This window comes from Sus scrofa, chromosome 1 (assembly GCF_000003025.6).
Source record: "Sus scrofa isolate TJ Tabasco breed Duroc chromosome 1, Sscrofa11.1, whole genome shotgun sequence".
NCBI lineage: Eukaryota > Metazoa > Chordata > Mammalia > Artiodactyla > Suidae > Sus > Sus scrofa.
The window spans coordinates 58,475,357-58,499,930 of record NC_010443.5 but is presented as its reverse complement, the minus strand read 5'-3'; the positions used below and the strand labels follow the sequence as shown (position 1 = coordinate 58,499,930).

General features: G+C 35.9%; 1 protein-coding gene across 2 annotated transcripts in view; it reads left to right on the top strand.

Moving 5' to 3' along the window:
- MAP3K7 (mitogen-activated protein kinase kinase kinase 7) overlaps positions 1-17,885 on the top strand; it is a 66,042-nt gene extending 48,157 nt beyond the window's left edge. The window contains exons 13-16 of one of the 2 annotated variants that reach the window (XM_021082147.1): positions 6,808-6,913; positions 11,748-11,809; positions 12,506-12,621; positions 14,741-17,885. In XM_021082147.1, coding sequence (XP_020937806.1) covers positions 6,808-6,913; positions 11,748-11,809; positions 12,506-12,621; positions 14,741-14,921 — 465 coding nt within the window. In that variant the 3' untranslated portion in view covers positions 14,922-17,885. 2 annotated transcript variants of the gene reach the window in all.

The window sequence follows — 24,574 nt, the reverse complement described above, 5'->3', positions numbered from 1 at the left end:
AGTTTCTTTGTATCTCTTACACCTTTCAGTTTCTTTGAAAGTAGAATAAAGTAATTGTAAATGTCTTGAAGGAAGGAGCAACCTAAATGAGTTTTAATAGTTTCAGAGCATTTATGGCCATCAGAATTTTACCAGTGATTTAAAAAAAAAAAATAGCCACTGGAAAAATAAGACTTCTTTAATAGTAGGTTGATAGCAGTAATACATAAATTTAACCTACAAACCTGTCTGATATTTTAAAAAAATTATCAAGTATTACTTGTTCTTTTTTATGCCTTGTATTATTCAAGTATTCAAAAAATCCTGTTATGGCTTGTTTTTAAATATTTCTTTAGTTTTTTTTAAATGCAGACATATTAGCATATTCTGTTATTCACTGAAATAGTCATTCCTTGAAATATGAAGACTTAATTAATAGATTTAAATTTAACTCATTGCTATTCTTGTAGCTTTAAAAAAGACCCATTTTGGGACTTGACCTAAAAACATTAGCCTTATTTCTTAGTTGTATAGCTTAGAGGAAATCTGAAGTAGAACAAATGAATGTACACATGAGGTGCTAAGAGTTTCTTAGAAAGAGGAAAATAAGTAGCAAAAAACTCTCTTGAGAAAGATTTTTAAGTTTAAAGAATATGATAATTCATACAAGTAGAATTATTTGTTTTAATATCAAAAATGTTCAGTGACTTTTTTAATACACAAAATTCATTCTTATATTTTGTAAACCTAATTATTGATTATACTGTATCTTGTTTTAATTTCTCATAACTGATATTGATTCTTACATGCCACAAATATTCATACTTATTTCTCCCTTTTAAGAAAATATTAAAGTAATAATATTAGTATAAAATCAGACTGACTGAAACCCTCCTCTACCAGCACTTTGAAGAAAAATTGCTCTTGATTTACAGTAGAAATTATAGCTATGGTCATATCAGTGTACTCTTATTAAATCATCAAGACTTAGCTATCAGACATAGAAGGTTAAAGCACTCAGGAATAATGTCGTATCTATTTTGGGGGGTGGGGTTGGGGGCCATGCCCACAGCCAGGGATCGTGTCATATCTGTATTTGCTTTACCAAGGTGAACAGCATTCTAAAAATAAGAGTTATATGGGAGTTCCTGTTGTGGATCACAAGGTTACAAACCTGACTGGTATCCATAAGGATGGATGCCTGTTCAGTGGGTTAAGGATCTGGCATTGCCATGAGCTGCAATTTAGGGAGCAGCTGCTGCTCAGATCCTGTGTGGCTGTGGCTGTGGCATAGGCTGACAGCTTCGGTTCGACCTCTAGCCCAGGAACTTCCATATGCTGCAGGTGTGGCCCTAAAAAGGCAAAAAAAAAAAAAGTTATGTATTTCATCACTGGTTCTCTGTGGTGTATATTCTTACTCTTACTATATATCAAAGCTAAATAAACCTAAGCACCAATCTTAACATCTAAGTGCCAAAAGCGTATACTGTCATCTTATTTAATGTGTATCTATTATATGGTTGTTTACTATATTACATAGTTTTTACTTATACATTGTATTCAGCAATTTCTTAAATCCTGGTGGGTATGGTATAAAAAATATGCATGATCTCTGCCCTTAGGAAATTTTAATGATTTTGAGGAATCAGAGACTTAGAGAATAATATAAAACATTTCAGGCTCAAGTTGAAGGTTATGTATGAAGAGATTATAAATACACTCAAAAAGAAAAATTTCTTTGTGACAGGGTCTAGTCACTGAATGTTTTTTATTTATTTATTTATTTATTTTTATTTTTTATTTATTTTTTATTTATTTGTCTTTTTGCCTTTTCTTGAGCCACTCCCACGGCATATGGAGGTTCCCAGGCTAGGAGTCTAACCGGAGCTGTAGCTACCAGCCTACGCCAGAGCCACAGCAACGCGGGATCCGAGCCATGTCTGTGACCCACACCACAGCTCATGGCAACGCCGGATCCTTAACCCACTGAGCAAGGCCAGGGATCTAACCCACAACCTCATGGTTCCTAGTCGGATTTGTTAACTACTGCGCCACGACGGGAACTCCACTGAATGTTTTTTAAAAGAACTGTAGTTTTGAACTAGAAAAGGAATTGTTAGATGCTACACGTCTATTCATGTATTGCCGTTTTATATTTCAACAACCTAATTATCTGCCATTCAATGAGCATTTTTATTGTGTCAAGACTCCTCATGTACATTATTTCATTTAATTTTTGCAACCTGATATAGGTAATACTGTCCTCATTTTACTATTGAGTCTTAGAGGTTAAATAATCTAGATTATCTAAAGCCACACTCTTAATAAATGGCTGACCAGAGACTCAGACTTTAGGTTGTATTATCTCCAAGGCCTGACTTCTCACCTATTACTACTACTTCTCATTCACCTTTGATAAATGAAGAGCCTGTAGCTCAGAGAGGCTGAGTTATTTGTTAAAGTTTACACAGGTGTAAATGGCTGAACAGATTTAAACTAGGATCTCCAAGGTATTAGACTAAACCATGTGAATTTGCAAATATTTGACTGTTTCTGACCTACAAAAATGGCAGTTTTAGATTGCTCCATTTCATACATGCTATTTGCCCTATACCATATTATCCTGGAATGAATATAGGGTCAGGATTAAAAGTGGGCTGGGAAAGGATGGCATAGGGGATTGTTAGAGGAGAGCAGTCTAGGGGAAGGGAAGGTAACTTGCCAGTGGAAGGTTGGGAATGCCAGGGTCAGAGTGAGAACTGATACAACCAATAAATCACACTGCAGGGCATTCCTCTTCCTCAAAGGCCAGATCTGGCTTTGTTTGGCCCAAAGATGACCACATAATGTGAAAGGGAGCCTGAGCAGAATCTTACATGAGAGAGGGGAATAGCAAGGAGGAAAGAAGAAAATGAGCATGGCAGTAACAGAGGGCACCTGTGGAAATGTGGCATGAATGAACCACGGTTTTGGAAAGGCCAGTCTGTTATGGAGTTTAAAATTATTTATGGTATAGAAAAGCTTTTTGAAATTTCTGAAACAATTTCAATAGGTACCCAAGGTGAAAGAAATCAGTTTTCCTTCAAAATTACTTGATTTTATCTGAAATTTTATAAAAGTATCTTTCACTAAATTTCTCAATCCATTTTGAGTTTTCAGAGCTTAAAATGATAGAATTTTAACATTTGATGGAACATTAAACATAACCACAACTTTAACCCAGCCCCAGCCCCTCTTCAGATAAAGAAAACTTCTTAAACTAAATTATACATGATACCAGATTAGAACTCTCACATCTGCTGATTTCTATTCACAGGTACTTTCCACTACTGTATCACCTCTCATTTTAGTTGATGCAGTCTTGAATTTGAATGTTTCTGTGTTTGCATATTGAAACTGTACATTATGTTCCTTAGGAATTTATTTACTTAGGGTTTACTTTATTTAACCCCATATTCTTTTATTAGTCTCCTTTTGGTTATTTAATAACACTTCAACAAAAAGCTACTTTTAAAAAAATTGTTATGAAATCCATTTTAGTATATAATATGCTTTGAGAGTTTTTAGTGTATGTAATACATATACAAGAATATGTGTATATATGTGTAAGTTATGAAACCTGATAATAAAATGAATACTCATGAACCTACCACCCAACTTAAGAAATGGAACGTTATTAATTCCCATGAGTCTCTCTGTATATTCCTTGCCTGTGGCTTCTGTCATCCTCCCACCAGCTTATAATACCATTTCCTTTCTTATGTCACATTTCTAGACTTTTTATAAAGATATCTAATTAAGAAATTCTCCTGAAATTTGTTTGTTAAATGTATTTTAAATAAATGTATGTTAGGTTTTGTCAAATATATTTTATGCAATTGTTATGGTTTTTCTCCTTTAATCTGTTAATGTGACAAATTGGATTAATAGATTTCATAATGTCTTGTAGGATAATCTCAATTTTTAAAGATTTTCATAAGCTAGATTGGCTAGTAGTTTTTCTTATACTGTCCTTGTTTATTAATCAGATTTTACTGCCTTCACAGAGTAAGTCAGGAAGTGTTTCTTCTCTTTCCTAGAATAGTTTTTTTTAAGATTAAAAATATCTTTTTCTTGAATATTTGATAGAATCCACCCGCAACACCCTCTGGGCTTAGTGTTTGCTATAATGTATAGAAATTTGGGTAATTTATATATTTTTTGGAATTTGTCTATTTCAGTTTAAGGTTTATTTGTTTTTTTAGAAGAGAATAACTACAAAAATTTTTATAGTATTCTCTCATTCTTACTTTCTTTTTAAGAAGCTCATAGCCTTGTTCTTTTTCTAACTATATAAATTAGATCCCTAGATCCCTAGCTTGTAAATTGCCACTGCTTCCTACTTTTTCGTATAAATAGTTAGAATTAAATCTTTTTTTTTTTTTTTTTTTTTTTTTTTTGGTCTTTTTGCCATTTCTAGGGCCGCTCCCGTGGCGTATGGAGGTTCCCAGGCTAGGGGTCTAATTGGAGCTGTAGCCACCAGCCTATGCCAGAGCCACAGCAATGCAGGATCCGAGCTGTGTCTGCAACCTACACCACAGCTCACAGCAATGCTGGATCCTTAACCCACTGAGCTAGGCCAGGGATCGAACCTGCAACCTCATGGTTCCTAATCGGATTCTTTAACCACTGAGCCACAACGGGAACTCCCTAAATCTTTTTCTTTAAGTGCCTCTTTGGGTGTATCTCATAGGTTTTGGCATATAGTTCATGTTAAAATTCAATTGAAATATTTTCTAATTTCCATTCTGTTTTCTCTGACCAATGAGTTATTTAGAAGTGTTTTTAAATTTCTAAATACATGAAATTGTTAATGTTAATTTTGAATCAGTACAAAAAGATATGGTTTATAATGATATTAAATTTTTTTAATTTTTTGAGGTTGGCTTTTGGCTTACTTTTCCTAAGTGTTACATGGGTGCTTGAAAAGAATGTAAGATCTCCATTTGTTAGACACAAGTTTCATAAATATGTTTAGATCAAGTCTGATTTTTGTGGAGGTCAGGTTTTACTACATGCATGTTTTGTTTTTTGGTTGCTTTTATATATCACAGAGGAGTATCAAAATATCTCACTGCGATGGTGATTGCATCCATTTCTCCTTGTAGTTTTTTTGCCTTCTCTATTTCAAAGTTCTGTATAGGTTCGGCATACACATTTTTTATTGTTGTAGTCTTAGTTGAACCACTGATCGTCATATCTTTCCTTAGTATTTTTTTTGCCCTAAAATATATTCTCTCTGATAGTAATATAGCTACATAACTTTATTTTGAATAGATTTTGCCTGGTTATCTTTTCTTATTCCTTAAACCTTCTGTTTTCTCTGTCTCTGTGAATTAGATATATCTTATAAACAGCATTTAATCCAGCCTGACAATCTGAATTTTTTAAATAACTAGAGAGTTTAACCCATTTACACTTATTATGGTTACTGATAAATTTGCTCCCTCTTATCTCTTATTTCTCTTTTTTCTCCTTTCTTGACTTTTTTTAAATTGAATAAATATATTTCTCATTCCACTGTTTTTCTCTCTGGTTTGAGAATTATCTGTTACTACTTTTAGTAATTACTAAAAATTTTTAAATTTTAACACTCATGCCCAACCTAAAGTATCTTTATCCTCATCCTGAACATTACAAGGATTTTTAAATCTCTGGTCTTTTTTATGCTATTGCTGTTCAGATTTTTGTGCCATCTTACATATTTGGTAATTCTATAAATTAGTCATTGGTCCATTGTTTCATATTTTCAGTGTATAGATTCCTCCTTGTGTTTACCAGTGTTTCTGATTGTAACCTGGCCCTTCCATCAGGGAAAAAGACTTTTCTCCCTAACACACATGCTTTGGAAGTTCTTATGGTAAGAGTCTGTGGATGGTAAACTCAGTTTTGTTCATCTGAGAATGTTGTTGACCTCATTCATTGTTAACTAAACAGTTCTAGATGGACAATAATTTTCTTTGCACAGTTTGAAGATACTCTACTTTTCTTCTGGTTTCCCTTGTTGATTTTGAGAATCTAACTGGTGTTCTTTTATGGACAACTATCTTTCCTCTCTGGCTGCTTTTCATTGTCTTCTGTTTGTCTTTGTTTTCTAGAATATATATATGACTGTAACATGCCCTATGTTTTATTCCATTATGTAGATTTTCTTTTATTTTTTTTGTACTTGGGATTTTTTGTATCTTCCATCAATCTTGGAAACTTTTTTTTTATAGATTCACAGTGGATACATTTTCTCCCCTCCACCTAGAGCCACTACCCAAGACAGACAGATTTACTTACTGTTGCTCTTGTAACATAGTTTTTTTTTCTTCCCTAGTTTACATTTTCCCTGAAAGTGAAGCCTTTCTTGCATTTTAGCCTTAAACAGAGGGTTCTTCAGTCTCACTCTCATCCTGCAGAGGCCTAAGACTTTATACCTTTTCCTCTGAGTGCAGCTGGCAGTCAGAACAAAAGCTCCAGGCCCTTGGTGTTCACTTGAAATTCCCAGGGCTAGCACTTAATTTAGCACAAATTCCCACTTGCTAGACTTAATTTCTGGTCTTAGAGAATTTCCCTTAACTTTCTTGAAAATTTGTCAGTTTTTATGTATGAGAACATATAAATTTCTTTACCATATGTGTAGTAATCTAAAATTCTTAGAGGATTTGTTTTTTGCAAGTGTTTTGGGACCTCTTTTGATACAAATGGAAGTCTGTCCTTTGCCTCATAATGGAAATATTCTCTTGTTATATTACTCTTTATATCAGAATTACATTTTGTCCCTCCTGTTACTTCTTCCTGCAGGTGAGCAGTAGGTCATCCAGTCCTAGCATCAGAATGATCACTACCTCAGGACCAACCTCAGAAAAGCCAGCTCGAAGTCATCCATGGACCCCTGATGATTCCACAGGTGACCAGCTCGTTTCCTCATTGTAATTATAAAGTTGAATTTATCATGTTTATGTTCATTTAATTGTCATTACTCTGATGTTTACAAAGGGAGACATTAGACAAAAGTTTAGATTTTCCCATTACTAAATCAAATATTTAGCAATAAATGTTAAAATGTCTTTTTGAGTACTGAGACAGAGACTACCTTCCCCCCTGTGTTTTTTCCCACAGAAACTTTTGAAGATGGTTGGTTTGGGCTCTTTTTTCAAATAGGAAGGTACTCTCTTCTTGATATTTCAGTCTGACTTTCCTGTTACAATCCATCCTACTAGATTATAGTAGTAAACTTTCAACTGTTAAATAACTAAAAGTAGCAGAAAGGGAAAATAATCATCTCATCTCAGTCTTTTCAAAACAAGGTATCATGGACCTTGGTGAGGAAAAAATGGGCCATTGAACTTTTGAATCATTTTTAACTGATAAGCAGACCTCATTCCAGTTACATAAACATTCTAGTAAATAGACTATTAAAAGCCTGGTAAGAGTTACTTAAACTCTCCAACATGAATAACTAACTGGTCTAAGTCAAAATGTTAATATTAAAATCTGCCTGTCTGAAGATAGTAATGGAATTGTTTATTATGAACAAGCAAGAAGTAATGTGCCATAATGGAATTAACTTTTCCTTAGCATTAAGGGAATACCTTGATAAATACACAGCAGTACACTGGTACAAAAATTATTTATATGTATTCTGTCATAGAGGGAAGATGATCTCTTAGACCTTGGAAAATTAAACCATTTGGGGTTTTATATAAGATCAGCTGTTATTAATAGTGGCAATTAAACTGAAATTAAAAAGTCAGCTTACCGTCTATACAAACTAAAATTCTCCTTATAAGTATTTATAAATATTTGGCATGATTTAGTCAAGTTCATAATTTAATTTAAAAAATTAACTGGGTGGCTTTTCTCTGTGTCATGTAACATAGAACTATGTTTAGCCTTGAGTGTACTCTCTAGTTTTAGTAAGTTCAAATTTAGTGGTGCCAAAAACTCCTAAGTTTCACCCCTTGGACAGCCCAGAACATCCACCACGACTCAGCACATGTGCAGAATTTATCATGATGTGCTTCTCAGAGGTGGAGGAGAAATGCTCTTGACAGATTTGGTCATTAATGCTCAGATAACATTGGGTTTTTTTGTTTTGGGTTTTGTTTTTTGGTTTTTGGGTTTTTTTTGCGGGGGCGGCGGGGGGGGCGGTTCCTATACCCTTCAGTGAGGGAGTGCTTGCTCTGACATTACAGCATTTGCTGGGTCTCCTCACTTCTACCTGGACTAATCTAGACACAGCAGTAGCGTGTGGCAAATTGTGAATTTGTGAGGGTGAAATCAAATTTCTCTTAAGCCCTTCTCACTTAACCAGTGTTTCTATTTCACATATTCTTCCACCCTTCCAACTCCTGTCTCATTTTTTTCTTTTCTGAAACCTAAAATACCACGGAACATTAGTAGTTAGACATCGTATATAGATCCAGGTTGCAATATCAACTAAATTTTGTCATTGCCTTGAAATATACTGCAAATGCATGGTTATCATTTTTAAGTAATTTCGTTTGTTTGTTTGTTTTTGTCTTTTTAGGGCCACACCCACAGCATAAGTAAGTTCCCAGGCCAGGGGTTGAATTGGAGCTGCAGCTGCCGGCCTGTGTCACAGCCACAGCAACACGGGACCCGAGCTGCATCTTCGACCTACACCACAGCTCATGATAACACGGGATCCTTAACCCCCTGAGTGAAGCCAGGGATCAAACCTTTGTCCTCATGGATACTAGTCAGGTGCATTACTGCTGAGCCACGACAGAAACTCCATTTTTAAATAGTTTTGAGTACAATTTTAGAAGTTGAGAATCTGGTTTAAGGTTATAATTAATAAAGTTCAGCTTTGCATTATTTCTAGCAAAAAAATTGATAGTCAAGCTGTCAGAATAAATTGTAGAGAAGAGACAGATGAAATCTCCTTTGTCGAAAGCCCACTGCCCCAGGGGGGAAAAAAAATTAGAAGTACATAAATAAATCAAAACAACCTAAATAATTAGATTTTTTAATTTAAAAAGGGGAGAGGTTTGTGTAATTTCAGAGAAAAAGTGTACAGTGATTCAATAATCATAACACAAAGTGCTGTTAGGTTTCTACTTAAAGTATATTGGGGATAAAGAAAGACAGACATACTCAAGAACAGCTAGTTGAGAGAGAAAGCTACACCAATAGAGAGCACCACAGTGGGGGGAAAACTCACTGAAGAAGTTCTTCTGGGTTTGGTACTTTGCAAAGATAGAAATCTAAGATAGGGCCATTGCTTGCAGTCTGATTAGAATCACAATACTGACAAAAACAAACTCCTCAGAGTTCCCATTGTGACTCAGCGGGTTATGAATCCCACTAGTATCCATGAGGATGCAAATTTGATCCCTGGCCTTGTGCAGTGGATTAAGGATCTGGCATTGCTGTGAACTGTGGTATAGGTTGCAGACGTGGCGTGGCTTGGCTCTCGTGTCACTGTGGCTGTGGTGTAGGCTGGCAGCTAAAGTGCTGCAATTCGACCCCTAACCTGGGAACTTCCATATACCACAGGTGCAGCCATAAATGCAAATTAAATAAATAAATAATTAAAAATAAACTCCTCATGCTGTATATTAAACTGTTGTATTTATAGTGCAAGTGGAGAGTTTTGATAGTTACAGATAAGACCTAGCATAGTCAGCAACTTTTTCATAAAATAGTAAAATTTGTTTTTTAGTCATAAAGCATAAAGGAAAAAACAGCATTCCACATGAAGGGAACACATACTTAGATAATATGAACTAGTTATAGGTATTGTGTTGAAGGCACTAAAAAAGAGATTTTACCAGACTAAACCAAATCAGTGTGAATCTCAACAAATAGGAAGAGATCTGATCAGCAATTGAAACATTAAAAGATAAGTTTTCTTGAAATAAACTTGCTATCTTGTGACCAGAGACTGAAAGCTAAATTTCAGTTCAAGTGAGAAAGTAAAATCTCACTTCTTGGTTTTGGAAAACAGATGAAATTCAATAAACGACCTTAAGTTCCTCACCATCAACAGGCTTTAAAATTGTTTGAGTGTCTCAATCCTTGCACTTTTTTTTACCCCCAGAATTCTGTAAAACTTTGATATATTTAATCCTGAAATACATGTTGGATATAGGGGACTGGTTTAATAAGATGTATCAAGTATCAAAGATGTAAGAAAGAATGATAGGAGTGGAAATACTAAATTGAAGAAACTTTCAAGACATTTAATTTTTCCAGAAAGGTAGGGGGAAATCATTTTTGATCAGCTTAATTTTGTAGAAAGCATTGTTCAGTTGAAAGCATTATTTGAAACTATTGTGAAAGGTGAGGAGAGGATTCATCAGAGAAATAAAATATGTGTCTTATTTAGCCATTTCAGAAAAATCCTTATGTTAGTATGTGATTTAAGGTAAAGGCTCTGCTAGGCAATACTCTGTTATTCCTTCTTATTGCACTCCAGTATTTAACTAACATTACTTTTTTTATCTGAAATGTAAGCATGACTATTTAAAATTACTCTCCTTTCCCAATTCTTCATTTAGTATCAGTAACAATAAATTTAAAAATAATCACAATAACCACCATCAGTACCATGTGTTGAGTGCTTACCAGATGCCAACTGGCACTGCATGGTATTCGTTACAGGCATCGTCTCATTTGTTCTGATTTAGCTTAGCCTTTGGAGGTATTTGCAAGCACACTCTCAATGGCTTTCTAAATAAATAAATAAATAAAACTCAATATCAGTCAGCAATAAATTAGGAGTTTTCTGAACCATCAAACTGTCATAGTTTTTATTGCGTTCGAGTCAGTGCCTTGCTATCATCCTGACTTTACCTTTATCTGTACCACTCTTTCAAGTAGTGCTTGTCAGGAAAACAGCTGAACAGCTCACTCATTTAGCTCATTTATCCTCTATTAAAGATGGGAAAGCAGCTACTTCTGAAATAGGAAAGTCTGTGTCACTCACTCTTCAGTTACCCTGCCTGCTTGTGGAGCTGTTGTACATAAATGTTAATGTTGGAAAGAGACAGTCCCATGCTTCTCTTGCAAGTCGTTATGGCAATTTTATTCTCTTTTGAAATATGAACAAAACCTAAATAGTTGGATAAAATTGGCGGGTTGTTTGAATTAACCCATTTAACTCTTTTGACATGAAATTGAGTCACAGATTCCGTATTATCCATGTGTGTCATATACTCCCATCAATAACATCTCTAATTTTCTTCAGTGATTCTTATTGGGAGGGGTGGGATGGGCGGCTCACATTTGAACCCACACTAATTGAAGATGATCCACTGAAACAAAATGTGTCTCTTGTTTTCACCCTTTCCCTTTTAGGGAACACTGGTGTTGCTGGAATCTACACAGCCTTAAGTAAACTTAATATGATCCAGGAAAGAAAGAGATGGGTTTGATTAGGTAGAGGCAGTTAAGACTGAATTTAAAATAGAAATATTTTAAAGGTCCCACATCACTGTTTGTTTTTAATTAAATAAGGCTTACATGCTTTAGTACATTATGTTCTAGTCCCATTTATAGCCGATGTAAATTGTAGGTATGAGAGTATGGTTGTATTCTAATTATTTGTATTTGAATGTCCTCTTTTTTTACCTTTTAAATTCAAAAATTACCAGTAACAATAACTTTTCTTTTACTTTGGGGAAAATAGTACCAGCACCTCATGCATGCTTTCTTGCTTTTCGTTTGTAACTATTTATGACAAAAAATAAATAAAATACATGCTGTAATTCCAGATACCAATGGATCAGATAATTCCATCCCAATGGCTTATCTTACACTGGATCACCAACTACAGGTAAAGGAGTACTTTCTTAGCGAAGTTTACTTTTTCCTTTTTAGAGAAGTTTACCTTTAAAGCTGATGGTTGTGTTCCTATCTGTCACTTTATATCCATTTATTTATGCTTTTAGTTGGCCTCTTTATTTTAAAATCAAGTTAAAATAAGTGATTCTTAGTTAAGTTAATCAAATTAAAATTGCCAAATCAGATGTTCCTATTCTAGCAATCATCTTAAAATATCCATATCTTTGTTCAGGACTGCCAAGAATAATGTTTTTGCTCCTTATTTTTAGCACATTATAATATAAAATTCATATAAGCTTATTTCTGCTTAATAGATTTTGTGGTAATTTGGCATGTTCATGGTGACTGAAAATATAAATAATATACTTCAGTGTCTCTCAAATGAGAGCTATAAACATCTTTCAGTATAATAAAGTTTGACAGTCTGAAACATAAAACCACAGTCCCAGAGTACTCTAGTTGTGGCTCTCCGTAACAATGAAAGTGTTAAAACAGCAAGTGTAAATTTAAGATCTGAGTTAATGCTGACAAAAGGACACAGATTTTCTAGGCCTACTTTAACACATATTTTTAAATGATCATTGCTTTAGTGCTATAAAAAAAAAAATCACAGTCTCTGTCTTAACTCTCAGCTAGATAATTGAGATTTGATCTAATTATGTTTTAACATTTCTTGATTTATTTTCAGCCTCTAGCACCATGCCCAAACTCCAAAGAATCTATGGCAGTGTTTGAACAGCATTGTAAAATGGCACAAGAATATATGAAAGTCCAAACAGAAATTGCATTATTATTACAGAGAAAGTAAGTTGTCTTTATGAATAAAAATAAAACATCAGTATTTGGAGTTTAAATTAAAGTGCATCATTGCTTAGGACATGAAAACTGTAAGTTTTAAGCACCCATTGGCTAATTGTTCATGCAAAAATTCAACTCTTTTGACTATATCTTATATTAGGAAAACATAACTAAGGAAAATAAACTGGTACTTATGACCATTGTTTGATGTTTTCAGCATTTTTAAGTTAAAAGCTGCTTAGATTTATTGTTTAGGAAGATTTATTGTTTTCTTAGACACAGATAAAACAATTTGATATATAATGTTCCGTTGTGATTTATCCTAGAAGCATTTTTGTAGATAATATATTCTTTCCAGGTGTATGTTGAAGAGAGTAGAATTACTTAACTAGTGGCTTTATTTCATACTTGTGAGTGTTTTTCTGGGAGATAGACTGCCTTCCTCCCCTTTTCAATGCAGTCCCATTTCCATACTTCTCTACTGAGATTCTTAAAAACAATATTTCAGTCTTTTTAAGCATGACCTTTATGAAATTTTATACCTATGAAGCTGATTTATGGTGGTACTTCCAAAGGGAACAAAAATAGTTTTTTCACAATTTACTAATAAAATGATTTTAGATAAATTTACCTTAATATTTTAAAGGTAAGGCTGATAGGAAATTAGAGACTGCAAACTGTAGTACTAATTATAGAACTGTCATTTTATATTAAGATTTTTTAAAAACTCTGTCATCACATATTTAATCTTTATTCTTTCACACTTTAAATCATTTGAGAGAAGAGTTTTATGCTGGAAAAAAAATGGTGTAATGGGGGCACTGTGAAAACTATGACAGTTTTAATTGATTTTAAATACTTTGGATAAGAAACATTACTAGTAAATTTTTATTTGAGGACTTTTCATTAATTATTCAGTTATATCCAGTGGTCTCACTTAATGAGCTGATATATAATATCCCCCAAACAAAGAAATTTATCAGGCTATAAAAGACTCTGAGGATCTTTCCTGAAAATATTTGCAAAAGTGAGTGTTTTAAGAGTGGTACTTTGTATTCTTCTCTTTTTTTTTGTCTTTTTGCCTTTTCTAGGGCCACTTCCTGTGGCATATGGAGGTTCCCAGGCTAGGTGTCTAATTGGAGCTGTAGCCACCGGCCTACACCAGAGCCACAGCAACGCGGGATCCGAGCTGTGTCTGTGACCTACACCACAGCTCATGGCAACGCCGGATCCTTAACCCACTGAGCAAGGCCAGGGATCGAACCCGCAACCTCATGGTTCCTAGTCGGATTCGTTGACCGCTGCACCACGACAGGAACTCCTCTTCTCATTATTTTAAAGTAGGAAAGAGATTTCAGTTGGATAGCACCTATTTTATTTATTTATTTATTTATTTTGTCTTTTTAGGGCCACACCCGAGGAATATGGAGGTTCCCAGGCTGGGGGTTGAATCAGAATTGTAGCCACGGGCCTATGCCACAGCCACAGCAACATGCCAGATCCAAGCCACATCTGCAACCTACACCACAGCTCATGGCAATGCCAGATCCTTGCTTGACCCGCTGAGCGAGGCCAGGGATTGAACCTGAAACCTCATGGTTCCTAGTTGGATTCATATCCGCTGCGCCATGATGGGAACTCCCGAGAGCATCTATTTTAATTAGCTTGCAGATGTTCTGTTAACTACTATTTGGCACTGTAGTTAAATAGGATTGTGACTTTGGAATATGAATACATGAGTATAGAAGTAGAATGTGCATGATAGAAACTTCAAGTGTTATATCCCTGTAGCCAGTTAAAGCCTTTCCCAGTCTTTTTTCTTCCCTCCTACACAAAAGGGATACCAAATGAAATTTTCTGCAACTTTTATTATACCATTTTATCCATTTTCAGTATTTACCTAAATACAGTTGCCTGTTAAAAGGATTATGATATTTGTATGGTTACAGCAGAAGAGTGGATGATAGTTTCCATTCCAGCTCATAATTATATTTGAGTAGTGTAACTAAGGTTCATAATGATAAACGCAGAATAAAAGCTCTAATTAATTGAAATTGAGATTCCATCATCAGTTATTAAGGTATGAATTTTTCCATCATGTGTAATATGCTGTATTTGTTTTTAGGCAAGAACTAGTTGCAGAACTGGACCAGGATGAAAAGGACCAGCAAAATACATCTCGGCTGGTACAGGAACACAAAAAGCTTTTAGATGAAAACAAAAGCCTTTCTACTTACTATCAGCAATGCAAAAAGCAACTAGAGGTCATCAGAAGTCAGCAGCAAAAAAGACAAGGCACTTCATGATTCTCTGGGACCGTTAAATTTTAAAATATGCAAAGAAAGACTCTTTTTTAAGGAAAGAAAGACCCTTATAATGACAATTCATGAGTGTTAGCTTTTTGGCGTGTTCTGAATGCCAGCTGCCTGTATTTGCTGCATTTGTTTCATCGTTTATTTTCCTTTTCTCATGGTGGACATGCAGTTCACCTGTCTCCTTGCATAACACGGGGGCATCTGTACTTGAATAAGCAGCAGTTCTCAACTTCACAACAGATGCAGTGAACCGTGGCTGTATACGCATGCTCGTTGTGTGAAGGCTAGCCTAACAGAAACAGGGGTATCAAACTAGCTGCTATGTGCAAACATCGTCTTTTTTTCCGAGGTGGAACCTCAAGAATGATTTTGTTCTTGTATCTCATCTCAAAAAAAAAAAAACAATATTTTTTTTTTCCAAAAGATGGCATATACCAAGTTAAAGACAGGGTATTATAAATCTAGAATAATTGGTGGTACATTATTGAAATACAGAACTTTAGTGATAGTTGGGAGTAAGGGCTTTGATGCCAGCATCCTTGGATCAGTAATGAACTTTATCCATAAAATATTTAAAGGTAAGTGGCGGCTGCTGTATTTAATAGAAGCATATTTCATTAGACTAAAATTTGACTATGATACATTGAACAAAATGGAACTTTTTTTTAAAATATAAAGATTTTTAATTCTGTGATTGCGTGTATGTGTGCTGAAACTGTAAAGTTTTTATGATTCTAATATTAATAGCCCTGAAATGAAATTAAAAGGTTAATGAACATGATCCAGCTTAAATGATCATTCCTTCCTGCGATGATTATTGGACTATTTTACTGTATATTTTAAAAACTAAAGAGAAATAATGGAAAATGGAAAGAATTGCTCCAGCTAAAAGGCTTAGGCTAAGATTTCTTTTACAATACCAAATGAGTAAGAACCTGGCAAATAAGGACAAGTTAGTGAGGAAGTTAAAGGAGTAAATCTAAATTCATCAAGTATCGTATTTATCAATACTGGAATAATTGATTTTCCTTGCAAGCCCATCGTAGGAAACCTGCTGCCTTTCAACACTTTTAAAGGAATTTCACTTATAAAGAGAAAATTTATATTGTTAACAGTAACTTTGCTACCAACTTTGAAAATAAAAGTAATAATAAAACGAGTGAAATAATAGACTATATAAGCTCTATTTTTCAGTTGGTATGAAAATAAATTACATTTTGATACCAGTACAAGATGTCTTTTAAATAGGGATGTCATCAACCTCATTTTTATAGCATTAATGTTTTATGAAAAAGAAAGTAAAAGCATAATTGCTGTGATTATTAGGATTATATCGCAATTGTATCGTAGTTTTGCTCTATTTCAGATAAGCAAGTTGATCTAAGAAGTTATCAAAACTATTCTTAAAAATGCTAAAGCAGGTAACTTTTTCTTCCATTATTTTTTCCTCTTCCCACTGAGTTTTATAATGTATTCCTTATGTATACAAGCAATAAAGGTAAAGGACAGTTTGTACTAAACTGCGTCATTTTTAGCTTCTTCAAAATCTGCAGTTAGAAAGTTTCTGGTAAATAAATATCTGCTTATCATTTCATTTAAATAAAAGGAGGATTACTCCCAAATAATTTAATTTCCTAGCTAAAAGTGATATTAGGCTTAACATAGTAATCGTAAAATAAAATTGGCACAGAAAATAACTTTAAAGTTTCACTCTTGCATAGGGTATTGCTGCTTGTGTGTACATCTGTCACTCCACCAAAAGGGACCTAGTCAGTGTTTTTGAGACTTTTCTAATTATCTCAGAGCATGAGATGGCCAAGTGTGGATGCTAAGGCTTAAGTTTTCCATTAGGATTCAGCAATGTAGGTTTCAAATTTTATTTCTTGTCATTAGATTGTTTTTGCCATACTTTACACACTTAAAGGGAAAATTTATTATTGTTATTATTACATGCATCAATCACTACATAAAAATATCCCAGATAGGTAAATGGGAGAAAATAGTGGTTTTAAGACGTGGTGCCAAATGCAGAAAAAGCTATAGAACACTTGCTTGTTTGTTTACAGTATGTTCCTGGGGATATCCAGGAGTGTCATTCTGGACACTGAGTGCAGTTCAGCCTTATTTGGTTGTGTTTTGTTTGTCTGTTTTTGAGTACTTGTATTGCCAAACTCGTACTTTTTAAGTCCTGATTATCCTTGATCATGAAAGGAAAGGAGTCACAGGGATAATTAAAATCCACAGCCAGTTTCATCAGTATCCTCACCCATCAGCCCTTCAAACAGAAGAGCGAAATTTGTTGTTCTGGTTTTATCATTTATTCTAATCATCATTTTTTTTTGGGGGGGGGGTGTTAGAAATAGCAGACAGACAAGCAAGTGTCTAAAAGGCCCCAGTCTGAAAAATTTACAAACAATCCTTGAATAAGCCCTATTTACATTTTATTCTTGCCTCCAGGGAAAGAAAACAAAGCTTTTATCTAGAGGGAAAAACTCCTCAGAACTAAAAATAGCTTTTTTGAGTCAAATAAAAATCAGTTAAAAGTATTTACCTGATAGCAACATAGCATATTGAAAAGATCTGTTTAAAAGTTGTTTACAGATGTTTGACTATTTTTGCTGAAGTATTTTAGAGTATTGAATGTCTTTTTTTCTCCAAGTTTCTTTTATGTTCCTAGTTTCAGCTCCTGCCTGTAGCCGGAGATCACGGGTCTTCCCTGTGAAACTTTTGTTTCTTTCTGTAAGTGTGTGTGGTTTTCAGTGGTCAAAACTCCTCTCTTCAAATGGTAGGAAGTTCTACTTCTGTCATTTAGAACATTTTATGTAAAATGATGTAATGCAGAAATCCTTGTGCATACTGTATAATTGAAGGAAGCTTTTTAGATTTATTTTTGTTTGTAATAAAATTCAGATTGTTATTCTCAACTTGGTCATAAAAATGGTGAATGATTTATATCAGCAAATGAGCTGTGAGGTGTTCTGCTCCAGCAGCATGTTTACCTTATACAAAATCAAATAAAAACTGAAAAGTCAGTAATCTTATAATACTCGATGCCGTTATAACATAATCATGATTTATGAGAGGCTTGGGGATTGGCCAGCTAACACATCATTTCCTCCAGTTCATATTTTTAGTTAAATGGATTCTCTGCACAATTTCAATGAATCCTGATTTGTACGAAGTACTGCATGACATACATCCCTACACTTCCTGATTTCTTGTAGTATATCTAAGTTACAGTAAGTATTTCATTTCTTTATCAACCTAGTGGCCCTTTAACCTGCACATAGGTGCACACACACATTCTTATAAACTCTACCTTCACTGCAATAAATACATCCATTCACTCACTTCCCAACAAATATTTCTTGGGCACCTTTGATAAGCCAAACCACTGTGCCTAACGCCAAGTTACACGTCCATTTCAGTCACATAGTAGTTAGATTTTGTTCCCATTTACAGATGGGAAAATAGGCTCCTAAAAGTTAAAGCTTGTTCCTGCCTGTGCTTTTCCATCATCATGTGCTTTAAGCAGAATTACATGCCTGGAGACTCTCTGGCCACTCTCGGCCCACGTGAAGGACAACTGAATGGCAAACAGAGGAAGGAAGGAGAACGTGAGGTAACTTTGAATTTGCAGGCACAGCGATTTTGTGACCACTCTGGATAGCAACAAAGCCAACACTGAGAGCAACATATATCTGTGACCTAAACACTTTGCTGTGCTATAATTTACAATGCTCACTGAGTTCCGACATACTTCAACTTTTTCATTCACTTATTTGATGAATGGGGTGTCTTCATTCTGCTGCTCTCACCCCCGCACCTGAAAGATGTGCTGAAAATGAAAATACAGACCATGGTATTGTGAGGCTCGGTCTTTAGACTTTTTCTTAACAGAAACATGAAATTTAACCCAGGTTTTTCATTTTTAGTTTGTTTTTTGTTTTGCGGGGGATTTTGCCCTTTGCGGGATGGTTCTTATAATTGGGATATGATTTTTATATAATAAGCTGCATCCATTTAAATTTTGAGATTTATTGAATTTTGGCATATGTATATCCGTGTAAACCTACCCAGCAACCAAGATCCTGATGATATCCATCAGCTCCAAAGGTTTTCTTGTCTCTTGCAATCTGTCCCTCCCTTCCCCAAGCTCCAGACACTGATCTGCCTGCTCTCTAACAATATAAAACAATTTGCATTTTCTAGAATTTTAAGTAAATGAAATCATACAATATGTACTCTTTATGTTTTAAGCTTTTTTTCTCCTTTTTAAGAGATGTTTGAATCCCTTTGAGAGGATTTTTTTTTTAATGTCATTTAATAGACTGATTTTATTTATTTTATTTTTCTTTCACACTGCCACACTGTGGCGTATGGAAGTTTCCCGGCTAGGGGGTCAAATTGGAGCTGCAGCTGCCAGCCCACACCACAGCCACAGCAACGCCAGATCTGAGTCGCATCTGTGACCTACACAGCTTGTGGCAATGCAAGATCCTTATTAACCCACTGAGCAAGGCCAGGGCTCAAACCCAAATCCTCACAGACACTATGTCGAGTTCTTAACCGGCTGAGCCACAACAGGAACTCCTGAGAGGAATTTTTCATTAAGCCATTTTGAATGATAGTTGGAAACCTTTCCATATCAATCCTGGAGGGAAAATGTAGATTTAAGGAGGTTGTAATTATGTCCAGTATGACCTACATGATTGTGAAATCTTACCATCTTCTGAAACGTTTAAGATCACTGCATTTGTATCTTTTTACAGAATCTTAATACTCTACTCACAAAATCCCTTGCTTTTGTTATAGTAAGTATATTTATATCTGTATTGCTTTAAGTATTAGAAATGTGATTGGTCATGGTAAGTAACATTAGTAAGTTCTTGGTAGTTTTCAGCAAATATGGTTGATAAATGTAATTTTTTTTTTGTCTTATTTAAAGTTTTTTTTTTTTTTTGGCCACACCTGTGGCATGTAGAAGGTTCCTGGGCCAAAGATCAAACCCATGCCACAGCAGTGACAATGCTGGATCCTTTAGCTGCTAGGTCACTAGGGAACTATAAATTGTAGCTGCTTTTGGCTTGCACAAAAAAGAGAAGATTGGGTTGATTACACCACAGAGCAAAATACAAAACAATATTTTAAATAACAATGACAACAATCTTTAAAAAGTTGATAAAGTGAGATTGCATTGGCAGAATGTGTACTTCTTACCACTAGGTCCTGTGCTCCTGTACATCAGCGACTAATCACTGCTCTCAGTGCCCTGCTATGCCCCTGCTAAAACGGAATTTCTGTTTAAATGACCTACCTCTTCATGTCAGTGTTTTCAGTGAAGCTTTTCTGAGAAGCCAAAGGTTATTTAACTTATCTGAGCTTCATGGTGCTTTTACATTTCCAAGTAGTGAAATGCATTCTTTGTCCTGTAATTTAAAGGTCAGTAGTATCTCATAGATGTCATACGGCAGCAGGATAATTGCTTTGAAACACCAGAAATTACTGACTGAACACATGCTGAATATTTATCTTCTGAAAAGCAAAAGTAATTCACAAAATGCAATTACCTTTCATACTTATTATTTCTCTTTGTAGCTACCTCTTCTTTAGTTATTAAAGGAATGACTACATTAGTCATTGATTGATACATTTGCTGAATTCAAATTAGAGACTGAAGAAACCCAAAAATGAATGTAACTTTTTTTTAATAGTTGCAGGAAAAATGGCGATATTTTCTCATCACACACTCTAGAACCCTTCAGACTTTTAATCAGTTTCCTACAAAAATGCTTAATGAAATATCCATCTAAAATGTGATGAGCATGACAAAAGACCAGAGTGAAAACTAGAGAGAATACCTTAGTTTTAAAGCTACTTTTGGAGTTCCCGTTGTGGCGAAGCAAAAACGAATCCGACTAGGAACCACAAGGTTGTGGGTTCGATCCCTGGCCTCACTCAGTGGGTTAAGGATCTGGTGTTGCCGTGAGCTGTGGTGTAGGTCGCAGATGCAGCTCGGATCTGGTGTTGCTGTGGCTCTGGCATAGGCCAGCAGCTACAGCTCTGATTGGACCCTGAGCCTGGGAACCTCCACGTGCTGCAAGTGCAGACCTAAAAAGGAAAGAAAAGAAGAAGAAGGCTACTTTTGCCTATCCTCACATTCACCAAGGCATTAGATGAGTTTACTTTTTTCAATATTAGCCATGCCAGCTATTACAGTTAAAACTAACTACATGATACTAGTGTTCCCTCATGACTCAGCAGGTTAAGGGAAAGGCATTGTCACTGCTGTGGCTCAGGTCACTGCTGTGGTGCAAGTTCGATCCCTGGCCCAAGAACTTCCACATGCCACAGGCACAGCCAAAACAAACAAACAAATAAACTCTACATGATACTAGCTTATGTGACTATCTTAAAATCAACAGAAATCATGTATAGCAGTCCCCCCTTTTCCAAAGGGGGTGCATCCCAAGAGCCCCAGTGGATGCCCAAAACTGCAGATAGTACCAAACCCAGTACACACCTGTGATAGAATTTCACTTAAAATTCCACACAGTAAGGTACTAGCAACAGTAACAGAAGTTCCCAAGTGGCTCAGTGGGTTAAGGATCTGGCATGGTCACTGCAGCATCTCTGGTCACAGATGTGGTGCAGGTTCTATCCCTGGCCCGGGAACTTCCACATGCAGCAGATGTGGCCAAAAATTTAAAAAAAAAAAAAATTTAATTTAAATAATGATAAAATAGAACAATTATAGTAATATACTATAATGAAAAGTAAATGAATGTGGTCTCTCAAAATACCTTATTGTACAAATTTAGTGCTTTTTCATCTTAACTATGCATTTATCATGCCAGCATGAATTTCTTTTTCCTTCTTTATAATTTCACAGAAGATTTGTTCCTACCACAGATCTTAGCAACCTCAGCATACAATGTTTTTTTCCCCTTACTAAGTTGAGAATGTTCACCCTTTAACTTAGAGGAAGCACTCTACAGCTTCTCTTTGGCATATCTGCATTGCCAGCATCACTACTCCTCTACTTTGAGGCCATTATTAAGTAAAATAAGGGTCGTTTAAGGAATAAAAGCTCTGAGGTACCTTGAGCATCAGTCTGACAAATGTCACAGTTGGTGCACTGGACAGATGATTCAAGACCGGGGCGGGGGTGGGGGGGAGACAGTGCAAAATTTCATCACACTTCTCAGAATGGCTCAATGTTTAAAACTTACGAATTGTTTATTTCTGAAATTTTCTATTTAATGTTTGGGAGCTATTGTTGAGTTTGGATAACTGAAACCATGGAAGGCGACACCATGGGTAAGCAGGGAGTGCAGGGCAAGGTCTGTAAATCAAAGAGTACAGGAAGTCTGCATTTTCCGTCCTTGCCTAAACTAGTACCTGAGCCAGTTTTGCTGCCTGAAATGTTTAAACTCTGCTATAATTGTTCCTTAGAACTTCATTTAGGATCCAGACAACCTGCTGTTCCCCTTAAATAACCACCTGTCACAGTGAAAAAGGTGGAGGTAGTTGGTCCATGATGTGAGCCAGCTGTTTGAGTGGACTATTCCAGGCAAGAGCCAGAGGCACATTCACTGAAATGAAACAGTCAAATGTGCCTCCAACCTCAGTACTTTGGCCATTTGAGGGGGGAAAATGTCTTATTTTACACTTAAAAATAGCCAAATGGGACTTAAATATTTGTTACTTAAAAAAATTTCCTTTACCATCTTTGTCCCAGATACTCTTATTCGACTGGCTGTTGGGAATGCGGTATCTTATTATCCATTAAAACGTGACATTTCATCCCATGAGACTGTCCTCTATGAAATGGCTTTAAAAACATGTGGGTACGCCCCTTTCACTTTTCCTTGGTGAATAGCCAGCTATTTGTAGGTGATTTTTTTTTTTTTTTTTTTAATGTTAAAGAAAAAGAGGAACAAGTAAAGAGTTGTAGTAATGGAGACAAAGTCAGACTATTCACTGAGGGGACAGTCTCCAGTCTGGATTACTCCTAATTCCAAGGTAAGCATGCCAGCTGTAGATGTAGCAGTAACAAGTACATTCCGGCTTTCTCTTACGTCAGCATTCATCCGATTGCTCCTGGGATGCAGGGAAGGTGACGCAGTCATCAAATGAGATTTGCTTTGGAGCCTAAAAATGGGATGGCTGTAGCTGACTATGAAGGAGTGGCCAAGACCTGAGAGGCAGGTGGGCCTGGTCCTGGCTGGATGCCTCCTTGCCCTTCAGATGTTCTTTGGAGAGTCAGGAGACTGGGCCCCAGTTTCCCTATTGGTAAACACAGGAATGGCCTAAATCCAGTTCTAGATGCCTGAGATCAATCAGCATCGTTAATGCTACCTTGCCCATTCTCCCCTAGGGCTAATTCATTTCTTCTCCCACATATACCTCAGTGTGTTGATTAGAAGAGAATGATTCAAAATACTGGGGAGAAAAATAGTTGAATGTGTATTTGTTGATTCCTCCTTTCAGAATAGATTTTAAGTCCTCCCTTTTACAGTAACACCAGTGTTAACATAAATCCTTCACAGTCTTTTTAAAAAATGTTAACCTTGATTTAGGGGTCAGTAAGCAAGCATCCTGGGAACAAAGGTAAAAGTTAAGATCCCCATGGAAGATCTCTAGGACAGTAGGGAGCGTCCTGGCTTGGGGCCAAATTGCTGCTGCTCACTCAAATGTGTTTGCAAGATCAGCACAATGGAAAGAGCCTCTTGGATAAAATGGCAGCGTAGCATTCCCAGATACAACTTATGACCCATTGTGAGTCTTGCTCTATGAAACCAGAGGGACGTTGAAAGAAACAGCTGCCTTCAAACATAAGTGGAAATTGAACTTCATACTCTAATTACTATAAATTGTAGTGATTATTTGTGTAAAACCATAACTGTACACTATGACTAAACGAGTCATTTATAGGATATCCTTTCAGTTATTAACTTGGCATAAAAACTAATCCCTGAAGATGAAGTCAGAACACTAATCACCTGGAACATTCAAGGACCTTTTGTGATCTGAGTATCGTATTTACATATGGTAATTTCCCCCTTGGTCGCTGAGTCGGGTGGCTGATTGCTCTGTAAGCATTAAGGTATGACTAGGAGAGCTGTAACTTGGAACAGGATTTTCTTCTCCTGTCCCAGCCCCTCCCACTTCATTCCCAATTAGAGCTTAATTAAAACTCCTCAGAATTTGGCTCTGTTTAACCAGAGGGCGCCAAACTGGCCCTGAAATGCTGACACCTCCTCCGCTTCTGCCTGCTGGGTCAGCTCATCAAGGGTCACATCAGTAAAGCACATCCATGGCTGCCTGGCCACAGGCCCAAAGAAGGCAGAAAACCTCAACAGAGGAGCAAAATACACCTCAGCAAGTAATATAACAATTTGGCCGACTTTTAAAATGCATTTTAAAGAGGAACTTTAATTTTTAAGGTAATACATGGACAGACCTTTAAATCAAATTTTATCCTCTGCACCATGAGCAGCTGCGGCATCACCCCTTGCTCTCAACCCATTCTGTTTGCCCCATATTTGTAAGTAATAAGTTATACTGCTGCTTCTTGATTTATCAAATTTGCATACCCAAATTCTGGCTTCATGTTATGGTGGCGGAGAATTTAGCTAGTT